The sequence below is a fragment of the Oryctolagus cuniculus genome, chromosome 9 (genome assembly GCF_964237555.1).
Source record: "Oryctolagus cuniculus chromosome 9, mOryCun1.1, whole genome shotgun sequence".
In the NCBI taxonomy this organism is placed as follows: Eukaryota; Metazoa; Chordata; class Mammalia; order Lagomorpha; family Leporidae; genus Oryctolagus; species Oryctolagus cuniculus.
The window spans coordinates 98,750,270-98,764,178 of NC_091440.1; the positions used below are offsets into that span (position 1 = coordinate 98,750,270).

The 13,909-nt window shown below is 46.1% G+C and overlaps 1 protein-coding gene across 14 annotated transcripts in view; it reads right to left on the reverse strand.

The window, feature by feature from the left end:
- Window positions 1-13,265, reverse strand: part of RAD52 (RAD52 homolog, DNA repair protein) — a 29,865-nt gene extending 16,600 nt beyond the window's left edge. For 5 of the 14 annotated variants that reach the window (XM_070049261.1, XM_051850760.2, XM_070049258.1 and 2 more), the window contains exon 1: window positions 9,159-13,265. Coding sequence is in view for 4 of the 14 variants with exons in the window: in XM_070049257.1 (XP_069905358.1) it covers window positions 4,257-4,271 (15 nt within the window). In the remaining 10 variants the exon portion in view is untranslated. Of the gene's footprint in view, window positions 1-4,256; window positions 4,335-4,988; window positions 5,975-9,158 lie in introns of those variants that run through there. The other 9 variants (XM_070049257.1, XM_070049255.1, XM_070049249.1 and 6 more) reach the window with 6 other exon arrangements.
- Window positions 13,266-13,909: the final 644 nt, after the last annotated feature.

Below are 13,909 nucleotides of genomic sequence, written 5' to 3' on the forward strand. Positions count from 1 at the left end.
AAGACGAATTCAAATCTGCAAAGCAACTACCCTGGAATCTTAGAAAACAAATGTCGAAGTCTCAAAAAGCAAAAAGCCTGGGGAACTCCCCAGTATCAAAGGAGATGACTAACGTGCCACCTGTAACACTGGTATCCCATACTGCAGCACCAGGTCGAGTCCTGGTCGCCTTTTTTTTTTTTTTTTTTTAAAGATTTATTTATTTGAAAGTCAGAATTCCAGAAGAGAAGTGACAGAGACAGAGGTCTTCCATCCACTGGTTCACTCCCCAAATGGCCACAACAGCTGGAGCTGAGGTGATCCAAAGCCAGGAGCCAGGAGCTTCTTCCAGGTCTCCCATGTAGGTGCAGGTGCCCAAGGACTTGGGCCATCTTGTACTGCTTTCCCAGGCCATAGCAGAGAGCTAGAGTGGCAGCAGAGCAGCCAGGACTCGAACTGGCACCCATATGGGATGCTGGCACTGCAGCATTATGCCATTACCCCATTACGCCACAGTGCCAGCCCCTGCTCAGCCCCCGATCCAGCTCGCTGCTAATGTGCCTGGGAAAGCAGCTGAGGATGGCCCAAGTGTTTGGGCCCCTGCCACCAATGTGGGAGACTCGAATGGAGCTCTGAGCTCCTGGCTTCAGTCCGGTCCAGTCCGAGCCACTGAAGCCATTTGGGGAGCAAACCAGCGGATGGGAAATCTTGGTGTCTGTCTGTCTCTCTTCTGTCTCTCCCTCTCCATCATTCTGCCTTTCAAATAAATAAATGTTCTTAAAAATTACATGATAAAGACACCTGAAAACAAACTGCACTTGATAAAATTCTTGATCAAAACAAAACTGACCTTGATAAAATTCTGGATCAGGAAAGAGAGGGTTGATTATAAAGGACATTACTGAGACAATGGGAGACATCTGAAGAGGAACTGTCAAATTTACCAGTGCGGTAAGGGGATCACGGCTTGGTAGGAGCATGACCTTGTGTCTACAAGATACATAGTCCCCTTCCCTACCTGTGGTGCCTATGGTCCAAGACCCCTGTGGACAAAAACCCTATATACAAGTTATCCTACGTCTTCTCCCGTGATACACTCCTATGATAAAGTTTAATTTATAAGTGAAGCACAATAAGAGATTGTCAACAATAACTAAACATAGAACAATTATAAGATACCATAATAAAGGTTATATAAATGTGGTCTCCTTTTCTCTCTAAAATATCTTAATTTCTCACTCCACTAGAGTATTATTTTTGGAATGAAAATTCTGAAAGCAAAACTGCAGATTAAGAGGGAACAACCATATATGATGAAGTATGAGAGAAAGATGCCATGTTTTCTGCAACTTATTCTCACTCCATTCAGCTAAGGAAAAGAGCAATGTGTGAGTGTATGTAAAAAGAAGAGAAGGAGATAGAGAAAAAGTAACAAAGTTATGAATTAAATAGCAGATATGCAGGCATTCATTGTGTAACTTTTCTGAAGGCTCCAAATCTTTCCAAAACAATGACAGGAAACACCTCCTGCATAGCCAAGGTGATGGCAACTACATGAACCTAAAATTTTTAATTCTCCAAAGGCTACATAGACCAAATATCCCACATCATCAAACATAATTAGATGAGACTGGGCATGTTCAGGGTGGTATGGCCATAGACTTGAAACATAATTAGAAAACTAAAAATACTACAAACTTGGGACCGGTATTGTGGCTCAGTGGCTCAGAGCTCTGGCTTGCAGGTCCAGCATCCCACATAGGCACTGCTTAGTGTCCTGGCTGCTCTGCTTACTATCCGGATCCCTGCTGGTGTGCCTGGGAGGGCAGCAGCGGAGGGCCCAACTGTTTGGGAGACTCAGGTGAATTTCCTGGCTCCTGGCTTCAGACCAGCCCAGCTTCAGCGATTGCGGCCATTTGGAGGAGTGAACCAGAGGATGAAAGACCTCTCTGCCTTTCTGCCTCTGCCTCTCTGTAATTCTGCCTTTCAAATAAATAAATAAACCTTTTAAAAAAATACAAGTTTCAAGTCACCTCTAAGAAGACAAATATCATTTTCTGGTGGAGATATTTCCTGAAGCCTCGTCCTAACTCTTTAGGGAGAGCAAGGCAGAATCCAAGAAGGAAAAGGAAATATATAGAATAGAGGAGGAGAACAAAGAGCCTAAGATGGAACTAACATCAGTCCCTGAAAGAGAAAAGCCAAATTAGGTATAAAAATTCTGACGATTTTTGATAGGTCAAGAGGGGGCAGACAGAGCAAGAAAAGACGGAGAGAGGACAACTTGAGTAAAACAGAACTTAATACGCTCAAGTTCTCCACAGTCTTGGAAAGTCAATGTTTTGGATGAAAATGGAGCTAAGGAATGGAAAGGAATCCTCTGAAAACCTTGCTGTGCAGGGCAAGAGAGAGGGATGCAGGCAATGCAAGAGAAAAGAAAATTTGGGGCCAGCATTGTGGCATAGAGGATAAAGCGGCCTGCAATGCTGGCATCCCATATGGGCTCTGGTTCAAGTCCCAGCTGCTCCATTTCCCATCCAGCTCACTGCTATTGGCCTGGGAAAGCAGCTGAAGGCTTTCTCTCTCTTTCTCTTTCTCTCTCTCTCTCTCTCTCTCTCTCTCTCTCTGGTTCTACTTCTCAAATAAATAAAATCTTTTTTTTTTTAATTTTTTTATTTTTTTTGACTGGCAGAGTGGACAGTGAGAGAGAGAGACAGAGAGAAAGGTCTTCCTTTTGCCGTTGGTTCACCCTCCAATGGCCACCGCGGCCAGCGTGCTGCAGCCGGTGCACCGCGCTGATCCGATGGCAGGAGCCAGGTACTTCTCCTGGTCTCCCATGCGGGTGCAGGGCCCAAGCACTTGGGCCATCCTCCACTGCACTCCCTGGCCACAGCAGAGAGCTGGCCTGGAAGAGGGGCAACCGGGACAGAATCCGGCGCCCCGACCAGGACTAGAACCCAGTGTGCCGGCGCCGCAAGGCAGAGGATTAGCCTAGTGAGCCGCGGCACCGGCCTAAAATCTTAAAAAATAAAAATAAGATAATGGTTCCAAATTTCCCAAACTGGTTGACATAAATTTATAGATTAAATAAGCTCAACAAACCTCAAGTATAATAAATACAAAGAAACCCAAACCTGGACATACTATTGGCAAACTGCTGAAAACTAAAGATAAAAAGAAAAAATTGGGGCCAGCGTTGTGGTAAGGTGGGTCAAGCCACCACTTAGGACACCTTTGCCCACTCATGTCAAAGATCCTGGCTCCTGGTTTTGGCCTGGTCTAACGCCAGCTACTGTAGGCATTTGAGGAATGGAAGATTCTCTCTTTCTCTTTCTCTCTCCCCCCCTCTCGGTTCTCTCTCTTTTTTTATCTTTCTCCCTCCTCCCCCTATCACTCTGCCTTTTAAAATAAATAAATAAATGAACCTTGTAAAAGAAAAGAAAAAAGAAAAACTTGAGGGGTAGGCATTTGGACACCACTTGGCTTGGAGGTACACGTCCCAGATTGTAGCGCTTGGGTCTGAGTCTTGACTCCACTCCCAATTCCAGTTTCCTGATGATATGTGATCTGGGAGGCAGCAGGTGATGGCTCAAGTGGTCAGGTCCCTGCCACCCACATGGGAGACCTTGATTGAGTTCACAGCCCCTGGCCTGGCTCAGACTCTGATGTTGCAGGCATTTGGGGAGTAAACTAACGGGTGGGACCTCAGTCTCTGTCTCTCAGCCTTTCAAATAAATAAAATAAAATTTGAAGTAATAGTTCCCTTAAAAAAAAACCTGGAAAGGCAGCCAGAGAAACAGGACACACTCCATAGAGTAATGAATGATACAAATGAAGCTCTTTTTGACAACAAAGTTTAAAAAACAGGGGCCACCGCCGCCATGGCTCACTTGTTAATCCTCCACCTGCAGCGCCAGCATCCCATATGGGCTCTGGGTTCTAGTCCCAGTTGCTCCTCTTCCAATCCAGCTCTCTGCTGTGGGCCTAGAGGGCAGTGGAGGATGGCCCAAGTACTTGGGCCCCTGCACCTGCATGGGAGACCAGGAGGAAGCACCTGGCTCCTGGCTTTGGATCAGCATAGCTCTGGCTGTAGCGGCCATTTGAGGGGAGAACCAATGGAAGGAAGACCTTTCTGTCTCTCTCTCCCATGTCTCTCTTTCACTGTCTAACACTATCTGCCAAATAAAAAAAAAAAAAAAGGAAAAGAAAAAACATACTGGGGGGGGGGGCCAGCATAGTGGTATAGCGGGTAGTGGTATAGTAGGTAAAGCTGCTACCTGCAATCCTGGCATCCCAGATGGGTGCAAGTTCAAGTTCCAGCTGATCCACTTCCTATCCAACTCCAGGGTAATGGCCTGGAAAAGCAGCATAGGATGAGCCAAGTGTTTGGGCCCCTGAACCCACGTGGGAAACTGGAGGAGGCTCCTAGTTTTTGACTTTGGCCTCGCCCAGCCCTGGCCATTATGGCCATTTGGAGAGTGAATCAGCAGATGGAAGACCTCTCTCTCTTTCTAACTCTGCCTTTCAAATAAGCAAAATAAACCTTTAGGAAAAAATAAAAATAAAATACAAGGGGATTTCAAAAAGTTCATGGAAAACAGAATTTAAAAATAAGTTTATTTTGAAATCCATAATAACACTTTCCATGAACTTTCTAAAGAACCCTCATAATAGGAATAAATTTAACAAAAGACACATAAGATTGTTGCACTGAAATTGACAGAACAGGACTAAAAGAAATTGAAAATCTAAATCAAAAGGATATATACCTCGGTCATATATTTGAAGACTCAATACAATGGCCATTTTTTTAAAATTAATTTATAGATTCAGTGCAATCCTAATTAGACATTTTGTATAAACTGGTAAGATTATTCTACTATCATATGAAAATGCAAAGGAACTAAAATATCCAAATCAATCTTAAAACAACAGCACTGGGGAACCTAAACTACATAACTTCCAGACTTACCTTAAAGCCACAGTAATGAAAATAATGTGGTACTAACCTAAGGACTCATCAGCTGAACAGAACAGCCCAGATGTTAACCACCATTCATATAGTCATCCTGATTTCAAAAATGCAACACAACAGCATTTTCAACAAACAATGCTGAGCAACTAGATACCTATCCAGGAAAAAAATGAATACTGAGTTGTACCTCACACCACTCACAAAAATTAGAGATGCATCAGAGTCCTAAACATAAAAGCTGAAACTATAAAACCTCTAGAAGGAAATATAACAGAATATCTTCATAAGTTCAAAGTGGCCAAGATTTCTTAGTACTCAGAATAACTAAGAAAACAATGCTAAATTTACAACATCAAAATGTAAAACTTAGCACAACTCTAGGAAAATGAATAGGCAATCACAAATAAAGGCTATATAAGGAATTACAAAAACTCAATAATAAAAAACAACACAATTTAAAGTGGGCAAGTGCCTGCATTTGATTTCTGGCTTTGCTTTTGAGTACAGCTTCCTTCCAGTGCAGACCCAGGCGGCACCAGGGAACGGTTCGGAAATTGTGTTCCCGTAAACCACATGCATCGAGTTCCCAGCTCCTGGCCCCAGCCTAGTCCCACTGTTGTGGGCATCTGGAGAGTGAACCAGTGGATGGGTGCTCTGTCAATCTCTCTCTTCTCTCTGCCTTTCAAATGAAAAACCATTTTTAAGTAATGAAGTGAGCAAAAGATATGAGTGAGCCCTTTGGGAAGGAAGACATACAAACGTCAAGAAGCACAGGAAGGCTGGTGCCATGGCTCAATAGGCTAATCCTCCGCCTGCGGCACCGGCACACAGGGTTCTAGTCCCGGTCAAGGCACCGGATTCTGTCCCCGTTGCCCCTCTTCCAGGCCAGCTCTCTGCTGTGGCCAGGGAGTGCAGTGGAGGATGGCCCAAGTGCTTGGGCCCTGCACCTGCATGGGAGACCAGGAGAAGCACCTGGCTCCTGGCTTCGGATCAGCGCGGTGCGCCGGCCGCAGCGCCCCAGCTGCAGCAGCCATTGGAGGGTGAACCAATGGAAAAGGGAGACCTTTCTCTCTGTCTCTCTCTCTCACTGTCCACTCTGTCAAAAAGAAAAAAAAAAAAAAAAAAAAAAAGCACAGGAAAAAGTGCTCAACATCATTAATAATCAAGGACTAAAATTAAAACCCCAACCACATACCGCTTTACCAGAATGACTAAAAATAAATGACTGACACCACCAAAAGTTGGCAAGGACATGAAGCAACTGGAACTCTCAAACACTGCTGGCAGGAAATACACTGATAAAACCACTCAGCTATCAGCTAGAGTTGTGGTGCAGCGGATTAAGCCTCTGCCTGGAGTCCTGGCTGTTCCACTTCTGACGTGCCTGGAAAAGCAGCAGAAGATGGCCCACATACTTGGAACCCTGACGCGAACAGGGGAGACTCAGATGGAGTTCCTGGCTTTGGCCTGGCCTGAGCCATTTCAGCAATTTGGGAAGCGAACGGTGGATGGAAGCTTCCCACACACACACACAATTTCTCCCTCTCTAACTCTGCCTTTCAAATAAATAATTATTTAAAAAAGAAAAACACTCAAATGTTAACACATGCTACCCCTCAAGAAAGAGGAAAAGTGACTCCAAAGACTGAGTCCCTGGCCCAAGTGTGGAGAAGCAGAGGGTTATTCCTAAGCCTTGAATCTTCCTGTTTTTTAAAAAAATATTTGAAAAAGTGACTGGGGGGAAAGGGGTGTCTTCCATCCACTGGCTCACTCCCCAAATGGCTGAGGAATCCAGGATCCAGGAATTCCATCCAGGTCTCTCACAGAGGTGGCAGGGACCCAAGCACTCAGGCCATCCTCAGTTTCTTTCCCAGGTGCATCAGCAGGGAGCTGGATCAGAAGCAGATCAGCCAGGACTCAAAGCAGTGTCCATACTGGATGCTGGCATCACAGGCAGTGAATTTAACCACTGTACTACAACACTTGGCCCAATCTGGTTTGTTGTTTTTTTTTTTTTTTTTTTATAAATACTTATTTATTTATTTGAAAGTCAGACTTACAGAGAGGCAGAGGCAGAGGCAGAAGCAGAGATAGAGAGATTCCATCTGCTGGTTCACTCCTCAAATGGCCACAATGGCCAGGGCTGGACCAGGCTGAAGCCAGGAACCAGGAGCTTCTTTTAGGTCCAAGAACTTAGGCCATCTTCTGTTGCTTTCCCAGGCCATTGGCGGGGAGCTGGATTGGAAGTGGAAGCCAGGACTCAAGCCAGCGCCCATATGGGATGACAGCGTTGCCACAACGCCAAACTTACTTGGATGCCATTCTAAACAGCCAGAGTACCAACCAAAAAAACCCAAAATCTGAAAAACAAAACACTAAGTATACCAGCAAAAGGGTACTCAGAACAGTCTGAGGGCTGAAACAGGAAGGTGGGGTCCAGCATTGGCCTCAGAGTGGGACATGAATGGTGGGCAACTCAAATCTCAAAATAGGCCAGCCCCATGGCTCACTTGGCTAATCCTCCGCCTCTCTGCTATGGCCTGGGAAATCAGTGGAAGATGGCTCAAGTGCTTGGGCCCCTGCACCTGCGTGGGAGACCCGGAAGCTCTTGGCTCCTGGCTTCAGATCGTCACAGCTCAGGCCGTTGCAGCCATTTGGGGAGTGAACCAGCAGATAGACGACCTCTCTCTTTGCCTCTCTGTAACTCTGCCTTTCAAATAAATAGATAAAAATCTTAAAAAAGAAAGAGAGAGAGAGAGAAAGAGACAGGGACGGAGGGAGGGAGAGGGAGAGAAAGAAAGAAAGAAGGAAAGAAAAGAAAGACACCCACCTGACACGCAGGCCAAAAATAAATAAAAGCAAGCCCACAAACTTCAGCTAGTAAGTAAATTTGCAAATACAGAAACCATGAATAATGAGGGCTGACTGGTTTTGTTTTGTAGGGAAAGCTCTCTCCTACAACTAGCTAAGTTTTCTTGCACTCATGCCAACCACACCCTGTTTACAGTTTATGGTTTAGGATAAACCTATATCACACAACAGCAACATCCATGGTTTCTGCCTCCCTGGGAAGACAGGCGCACTCACTCTTTCCTACATGTCACCTATACAGGTAATGGTCTCATGGGTGCTGGACTGAGAAAACTGAAGACTTTAAAAAGACAAACTCTGGGGCTGGCGCTGTAGCGTAGTGGGTAAACCCGCCACCTGCAGTGCCAGCATCCCATATGGGCGCCGGTTTGAGTCCCTGCTGCTCCACTTCTGATCCAACTCTCTGTTATGGCCTGGGAAAGCAGTAGGAGATGGCCCAAGTCTTTGGGCACCTGCACCCACATGGGAGACCCAGAAGAAGCTCTTGGCTCCTGGCTTCGGATCGGCACAGCTCTAGCCATTGCTACAACTTGGGGAGTGAACCAGCAGATGGAAGACCTCTCTGCCACTGCCTCTCTGTAACTCTGCCTTTCAAATAAATAAATCTTAAAAATGACAAAAAAAAATGCATGGATTTCAAATTATTTCACACCAAACTCAAGTTATCTTTGAATTCCATTGTCCTGAGAACTTTTTAAAATGTCCCCGTAGGATTTCACGTACAAGAAATATTGGGAAGAGGCAAACTCGCAGACAAGAAGGGGATTAGGGGTGTTGGAAGACAGGTGTGGACTAACGGGCCTCGGGGCTTCTTTCTGGGGGTGATGAAAACGTTGTCTTGGATTAGATAATGGCCACCGCCACGCAAATACACTGGAAAACAGCAGGCTGTACAATTTAAAGGGGTGACTTCAGCTGCACATGAATTGTATCACAATTTTTACAACAGTCTACAACGGCTGAATACACGGCTAAACAGAGAGCCAAATGCCTTTTTAGTCGATCACTTCTTCCCAACTTCACCTACTCCATACAAGCAGCTGTCCGGCAGCTACTGACACTCTGGTAAACAGGTAGGGCCCGGGCGTGGTCGCCATTCCCACGGAGGGGTCCCGGTGCGCGCGCTGCGCCCCCCGTTCCTCCCACCCACTGCCTCGCAAAGCCCTGATCCAGATCCTCTTGCTGCACTAATGAATTAGCACAGGCCTCTGGACACCCGCAAGACGAGCTCAAACGTCTCCCCAGTGCTCCGCTCGGAATCTGAGCGGCGCCACGTTCCACAATCCCCAGCCGGAACCACGGAAACAGGACCAGCCTCCCCCTCCTCACTTACGCGCCTCCGGCAACGCGCAGTGCACGCAGGGAACCTCGTACGGCAGCACGTAAGCGACGGGAACTAGGGACGGGATGCGCAGAGGAAACTGGGAAGGAAGTGCAAGGGCACCCTGGGAAGAAGGTCTAATCCCAGCATCAGCCTCAGGGAGCCGGGAGGACGTGAGGGACAGATTTGAAAAAGCAGAAGGAGGAGCCGTAAATCAATTCGGATGGGGAGGAGAGCCGCAAAGCAGCCTGCTGGAAGACGTAAAGCAATTTAGTTGCATGATGAAGGTTTCTGTGTCGCAAACCGCTTTCTCGCCAACTTCTTACAGTCTGCTGCCGCCCGGGCTTCCGCTCACCCTCGTGGACCTGGCGAGCTCCTTCTGGGGCTGCGGCTTAATCGTAGGTCTCTTGGGGCCAAGTCTTCCCGCGCCATCACGTGTACTCAAGGTCCAGTTCCGGGCGGGGCGGGAATACCTCCCCAATAGCTCTCCCTGCACAATTGGGAAAAGCAATAGCGCTTTTAAGTCTTGTTGGGATGGTTTTTACATCCCTCCCTGGATTCCTCTCGGGACAGGCACAGCAAGCCAAACGTGAACACGCTTATTCATTCGTCACCTCCGGGCTCATCCATTCGTCACCTGGTGACGTCCTAAAAAGTGGCGAGGAGCCGAGGGGAAGGGCTAGGTGGAGACTTGGTGGAGGGGACGTCTACTTCTGAATGTCCCATGGCACAGCTCCCTGGACCTGGATGACGAGTGCACATCCTGTTAGCAATGCTCAAAAAATGGTTTTAGAAGTTGAGTCATCACACCCTAAGTACGGTACAGACGGTCATGAATGAGATTGTGGTCTGTGGAGGTATTCGTGGTAGGCGCAGAGCATCTGTACTGAGAACTCCAATAAAATCAGTGAACCCAACGGCTCACTATCCGGGCGGAAGTAATCCAGGGCCCCTACTCAGCTGGCGGGAAGCCGAGTGGGAACCCTGGAATCCCACGATGCGTAAATTATTTGTTGTTTCATAGACCATATTTCTTTTTTTTTTTTAAGGTTTTGTTTTGTTTGTTTTTTTTTTTTTTTTTTTTTTTTTTGGACAGGCAGACTTAGACAGTGAGAGAGAGACAGAGAAAAAGGTGTTCCTTACGTTGGTTCACCCCAAAATGTTCTCTATGGCCGGAACTACGCCGATCAGGAGCCAGGTGCTTCCTCCTGGTCTCCCATCCTCCACTGCCTTCCGGAGCCAGAGCAGAGAGCTGGACTGGAAGAGGAGCAACCGGGACAGAATCCGGCGCCGCAACCGGGACTAGAACCCGGGGTGGCAACCAGGACCAGAACCCAGGGTGGCAACTGGGACTAGAACCCGGGGTGCCAACGCCGCAGGCAAAGGATTAGCCAAGTGAACAGCAGCGCCAGCCTCATAGACCGTATTTCAAGTCAACCTAGAAAGAAAAGTTTATTTTTAAGATGGTGCTGAGACAATTATTTAGCTATTTAAGTTACAGTAGAATCTAATGGTGAAATGTTACACACAGATACATAAAACAAGATTTTAAAAAATAGACTAGAGAAGGATGCTCTAAGTATAAAAGTTGAAAAATAGGGGCCGACGCTTTGGCACAGAGGGTTAATACCCTGGCCTGCAGTGCCGGCATCCCATATGGGCGCTGGTTCAAGATCTGGATGCTCCTCTTCCAATCCAGCTCTCTGCTATGGCCGGGGAAAGCAGTAGAAGATGGCCTAAGTCCTTGGGCCTCTGCACCCAAGTTGCAGCCAGTTGGGGAGTGAACCATCGGATGGAAGATCTCTCTCCCTCTCTCTCTGTCTCTCTCTCTTGCTCTCCTCTGTGTAACTCTGACTTGCAAATTAATAAATAAATCTTTAAAAAAATAAAAATTGAAAAATAAGTCATAAAGGAAAAAGTATATAAATGTAACTACCTACCCAACCTTTTTGAAATTCCACTGTGCCAGCATTGTGGCATAGCACATAAAGCCACCACCTGCAAAGCTGACATCCCACATAGGTGCAGGTTTGTGTCCCAGCTTCTCCACTTCCCATCCAGCTCCCTGCTAATGCACCTGGGAAACCAGCGGAGGATGGCCCAAGTCCTTGGGTCCCTGTGACTCATGTGGGAGACCCAGGAGAAGCTCCTAGCTTCTGCATTGCCCTGGACCACTGACCATTGCAGCCATCTGGGAGTACACCAACAATGGAAGAGCCCCTCCCCCTCTCCCTCCTCTTCCCCCGCCCCTTCTCCCTTCCTCTCCCTCTCCCATCTCTCTCTCTCTCTCTCTCTCTGTCTAAGTTGAAATAATTTTTTTTTAAGATTTTTATTTAGTTTAAAGGCAGACCTAAAGAGAGAGGAAGAGAGACAAGAAAAATCATCCATCCGCTGGTTCACTTTCCAAATGGCTGCAACAGCTGAGTCTGGGCAAGGCTGAAGCCAGGAGCATGGAGCCTCTTCTGGATCTCCCAGGTGGCTGCAGGGGCCCAAGCACTTGGGCCATCTTCTACAGCTTTCCCAGGCACATTAGCAGGGAGCTGGATAGGAAATGGAGCAGCTAGGACTTGAACTGGTGCCCATTAACCCATTGTACCACAACACTAGCCCTACAAAGATTTCTTTCCAAGACTACCATGCACATTATTTATACCCTGAATATTTACTGGAAACAAAATACCACATTACAGACTCTATTAGGTATTCACCCATTAATGATCATGTTCAGAAGAATGTCTATTGACATGATAATGCTCAAGATCATTTTCTGTAGAAAAGGCAAGGCCTAAACTATGTATAAAAATACATCCATTAAAATAGCTAGTATTTAAAAAACAGAAAATAACAAGTGTTGAAGATGTGGAGAAATTCGAACCCTTTGTGCTATGCAGGTAGCAAGGTAAAATGGTACAGCCACTATGGAAATACAAAAAATTTAAAAATAGGACTACCATATATCAAGGAATGTCACTTCTGTGTGAATATCCAAGAGAATGGAAAGCATTCAAGAAATGTTTCCTAACAGCATGTTCATAACAGCATTATTCACAAAAGCCAAGTGGTAGAAGCAACCAAAGTTCCATTAACAGGTGAACTGAAAAACAAAATGTAGTAGATACACACAATTAAATTTCATTTTTATTTCTATTTTTAAATTTTTATTTGAAAGGTAGAAAGACACAGAGAGACTGAGACAGACCTTTCATTTTCCAATTCACTCCCCACATGCCCACAACAACCAGGGCTGGGCTAGGCCAAAGCCAGGAACTCAAAACTCCATCATAGTCTCCCACGTGGAACCTAAGTACTTGAGCCATCATCTGCCTCCTCCCAGGGTGAACAGGCCCTCCAGTATAGTATATGGATGTCCCAAGCAGCCTCTTAACCACTACTCATACAATGGACTGTTACTTGCTTTATAAAAGGAAGAAAATCTTGACACATGCTAAAACATTGATGAAATTGAGGATATTATGTCAGTGAAATAAGCCTGTTAAGAAAGACGAATACTGTATGATTCTAGTTATAGGAGGTACCTAAAGTAGTAAAAATCATAAAGACAGAAAGTAGAAGGGTGTTTGCCAGTAGCTAAGGGGAGGATAGAAGGGGGAGCTATTATTTATTGGATATAGAGCTTCAGTGTTATAAAAATATGTGAATTTTGGAGATTGGTTACACAGTAATATGAATGTACTTAACCCCACTGAACTGTACACCTAAGGATTTTTATGATGGTAAATTGTATGTTATGAGTATTTTACAACAATTAAAATTTTTAAAATTTTTTTAAAATTTATTTGACAGAGTTAGACAGCGAGAGAGAGAGAGAGACAGAAAGGTCTTTCTTTTGTTGGTTCACCCCGCAAATGGCCACAACAGCCAGAGCTGGACTGATCCAAAGCCAGGAGCCCAAGCACTTGGGCCATCTTCCACTGTTTTCCTAGGCCATAGCAGAGAGCTGGATCCAAAGAGGAGCAGCAAGGACTTGAACCAGCACCTATATGGGATGCCAGTGCCACACACAGGCGGAGGCTGAGCCTACAAGGCCACAGCACTGGCTCCAATAAAAATAATTTTTAAAAACTTGCCTAAAATTAAATCTATCAGAAAGCATCCAAAAAAAAATTTTTTTTGAGAGGAGAGAGAGAAAAGAGTGAGAGAGAGCTCCCATTCCTTGATTCACTTTCCAAATGCCCAAGATGGCCAGAGCTAGAACAGGAGCCGTGAACTCAGTCCAGGTCTCCCATGGGTGTGGAAGGAACCCAATCACTGAGCCCTCACTGCTGCCTCCCAGTGTGCTGTCCTGAAGGCACAACGTCATCTGTGTGGTGTCCCAGCACAGAATGTATAACCAAGTCACGAAGAGCAGACAAACGTAAAATGAGGAGCATTCAATTAACAGAAAAAATGTGTGTTAAGGGCGGGGCTTATTGGTTAGATTTGTTTATATGTACTGAGAGGCACTGCAGTCTTCAGAAGTGCCAGTATCGGGGCAGACACCCATGGCCCGCACTGGAGTACCTGAGTTCGAGTCTCAGCTGCAACTCCTAATTCCAGCTCCCTACTAATGCAGACATTGAGGGGCAGCAGCAGGGGCTCAAGTAATTGGATTCCTGTCACCCATGTGGGGGACTTAGACTGTGTTCCTGGCTCAGGCCTTTGGCCTAGTGCAACTCTGGATGTTGCAAACATCTGGGGAGTGAACCAGCAGATGGGAGCACTCTCTTCCTCTCTCTCCCTCTCCCTCTCCCTCTCCCTCTCCC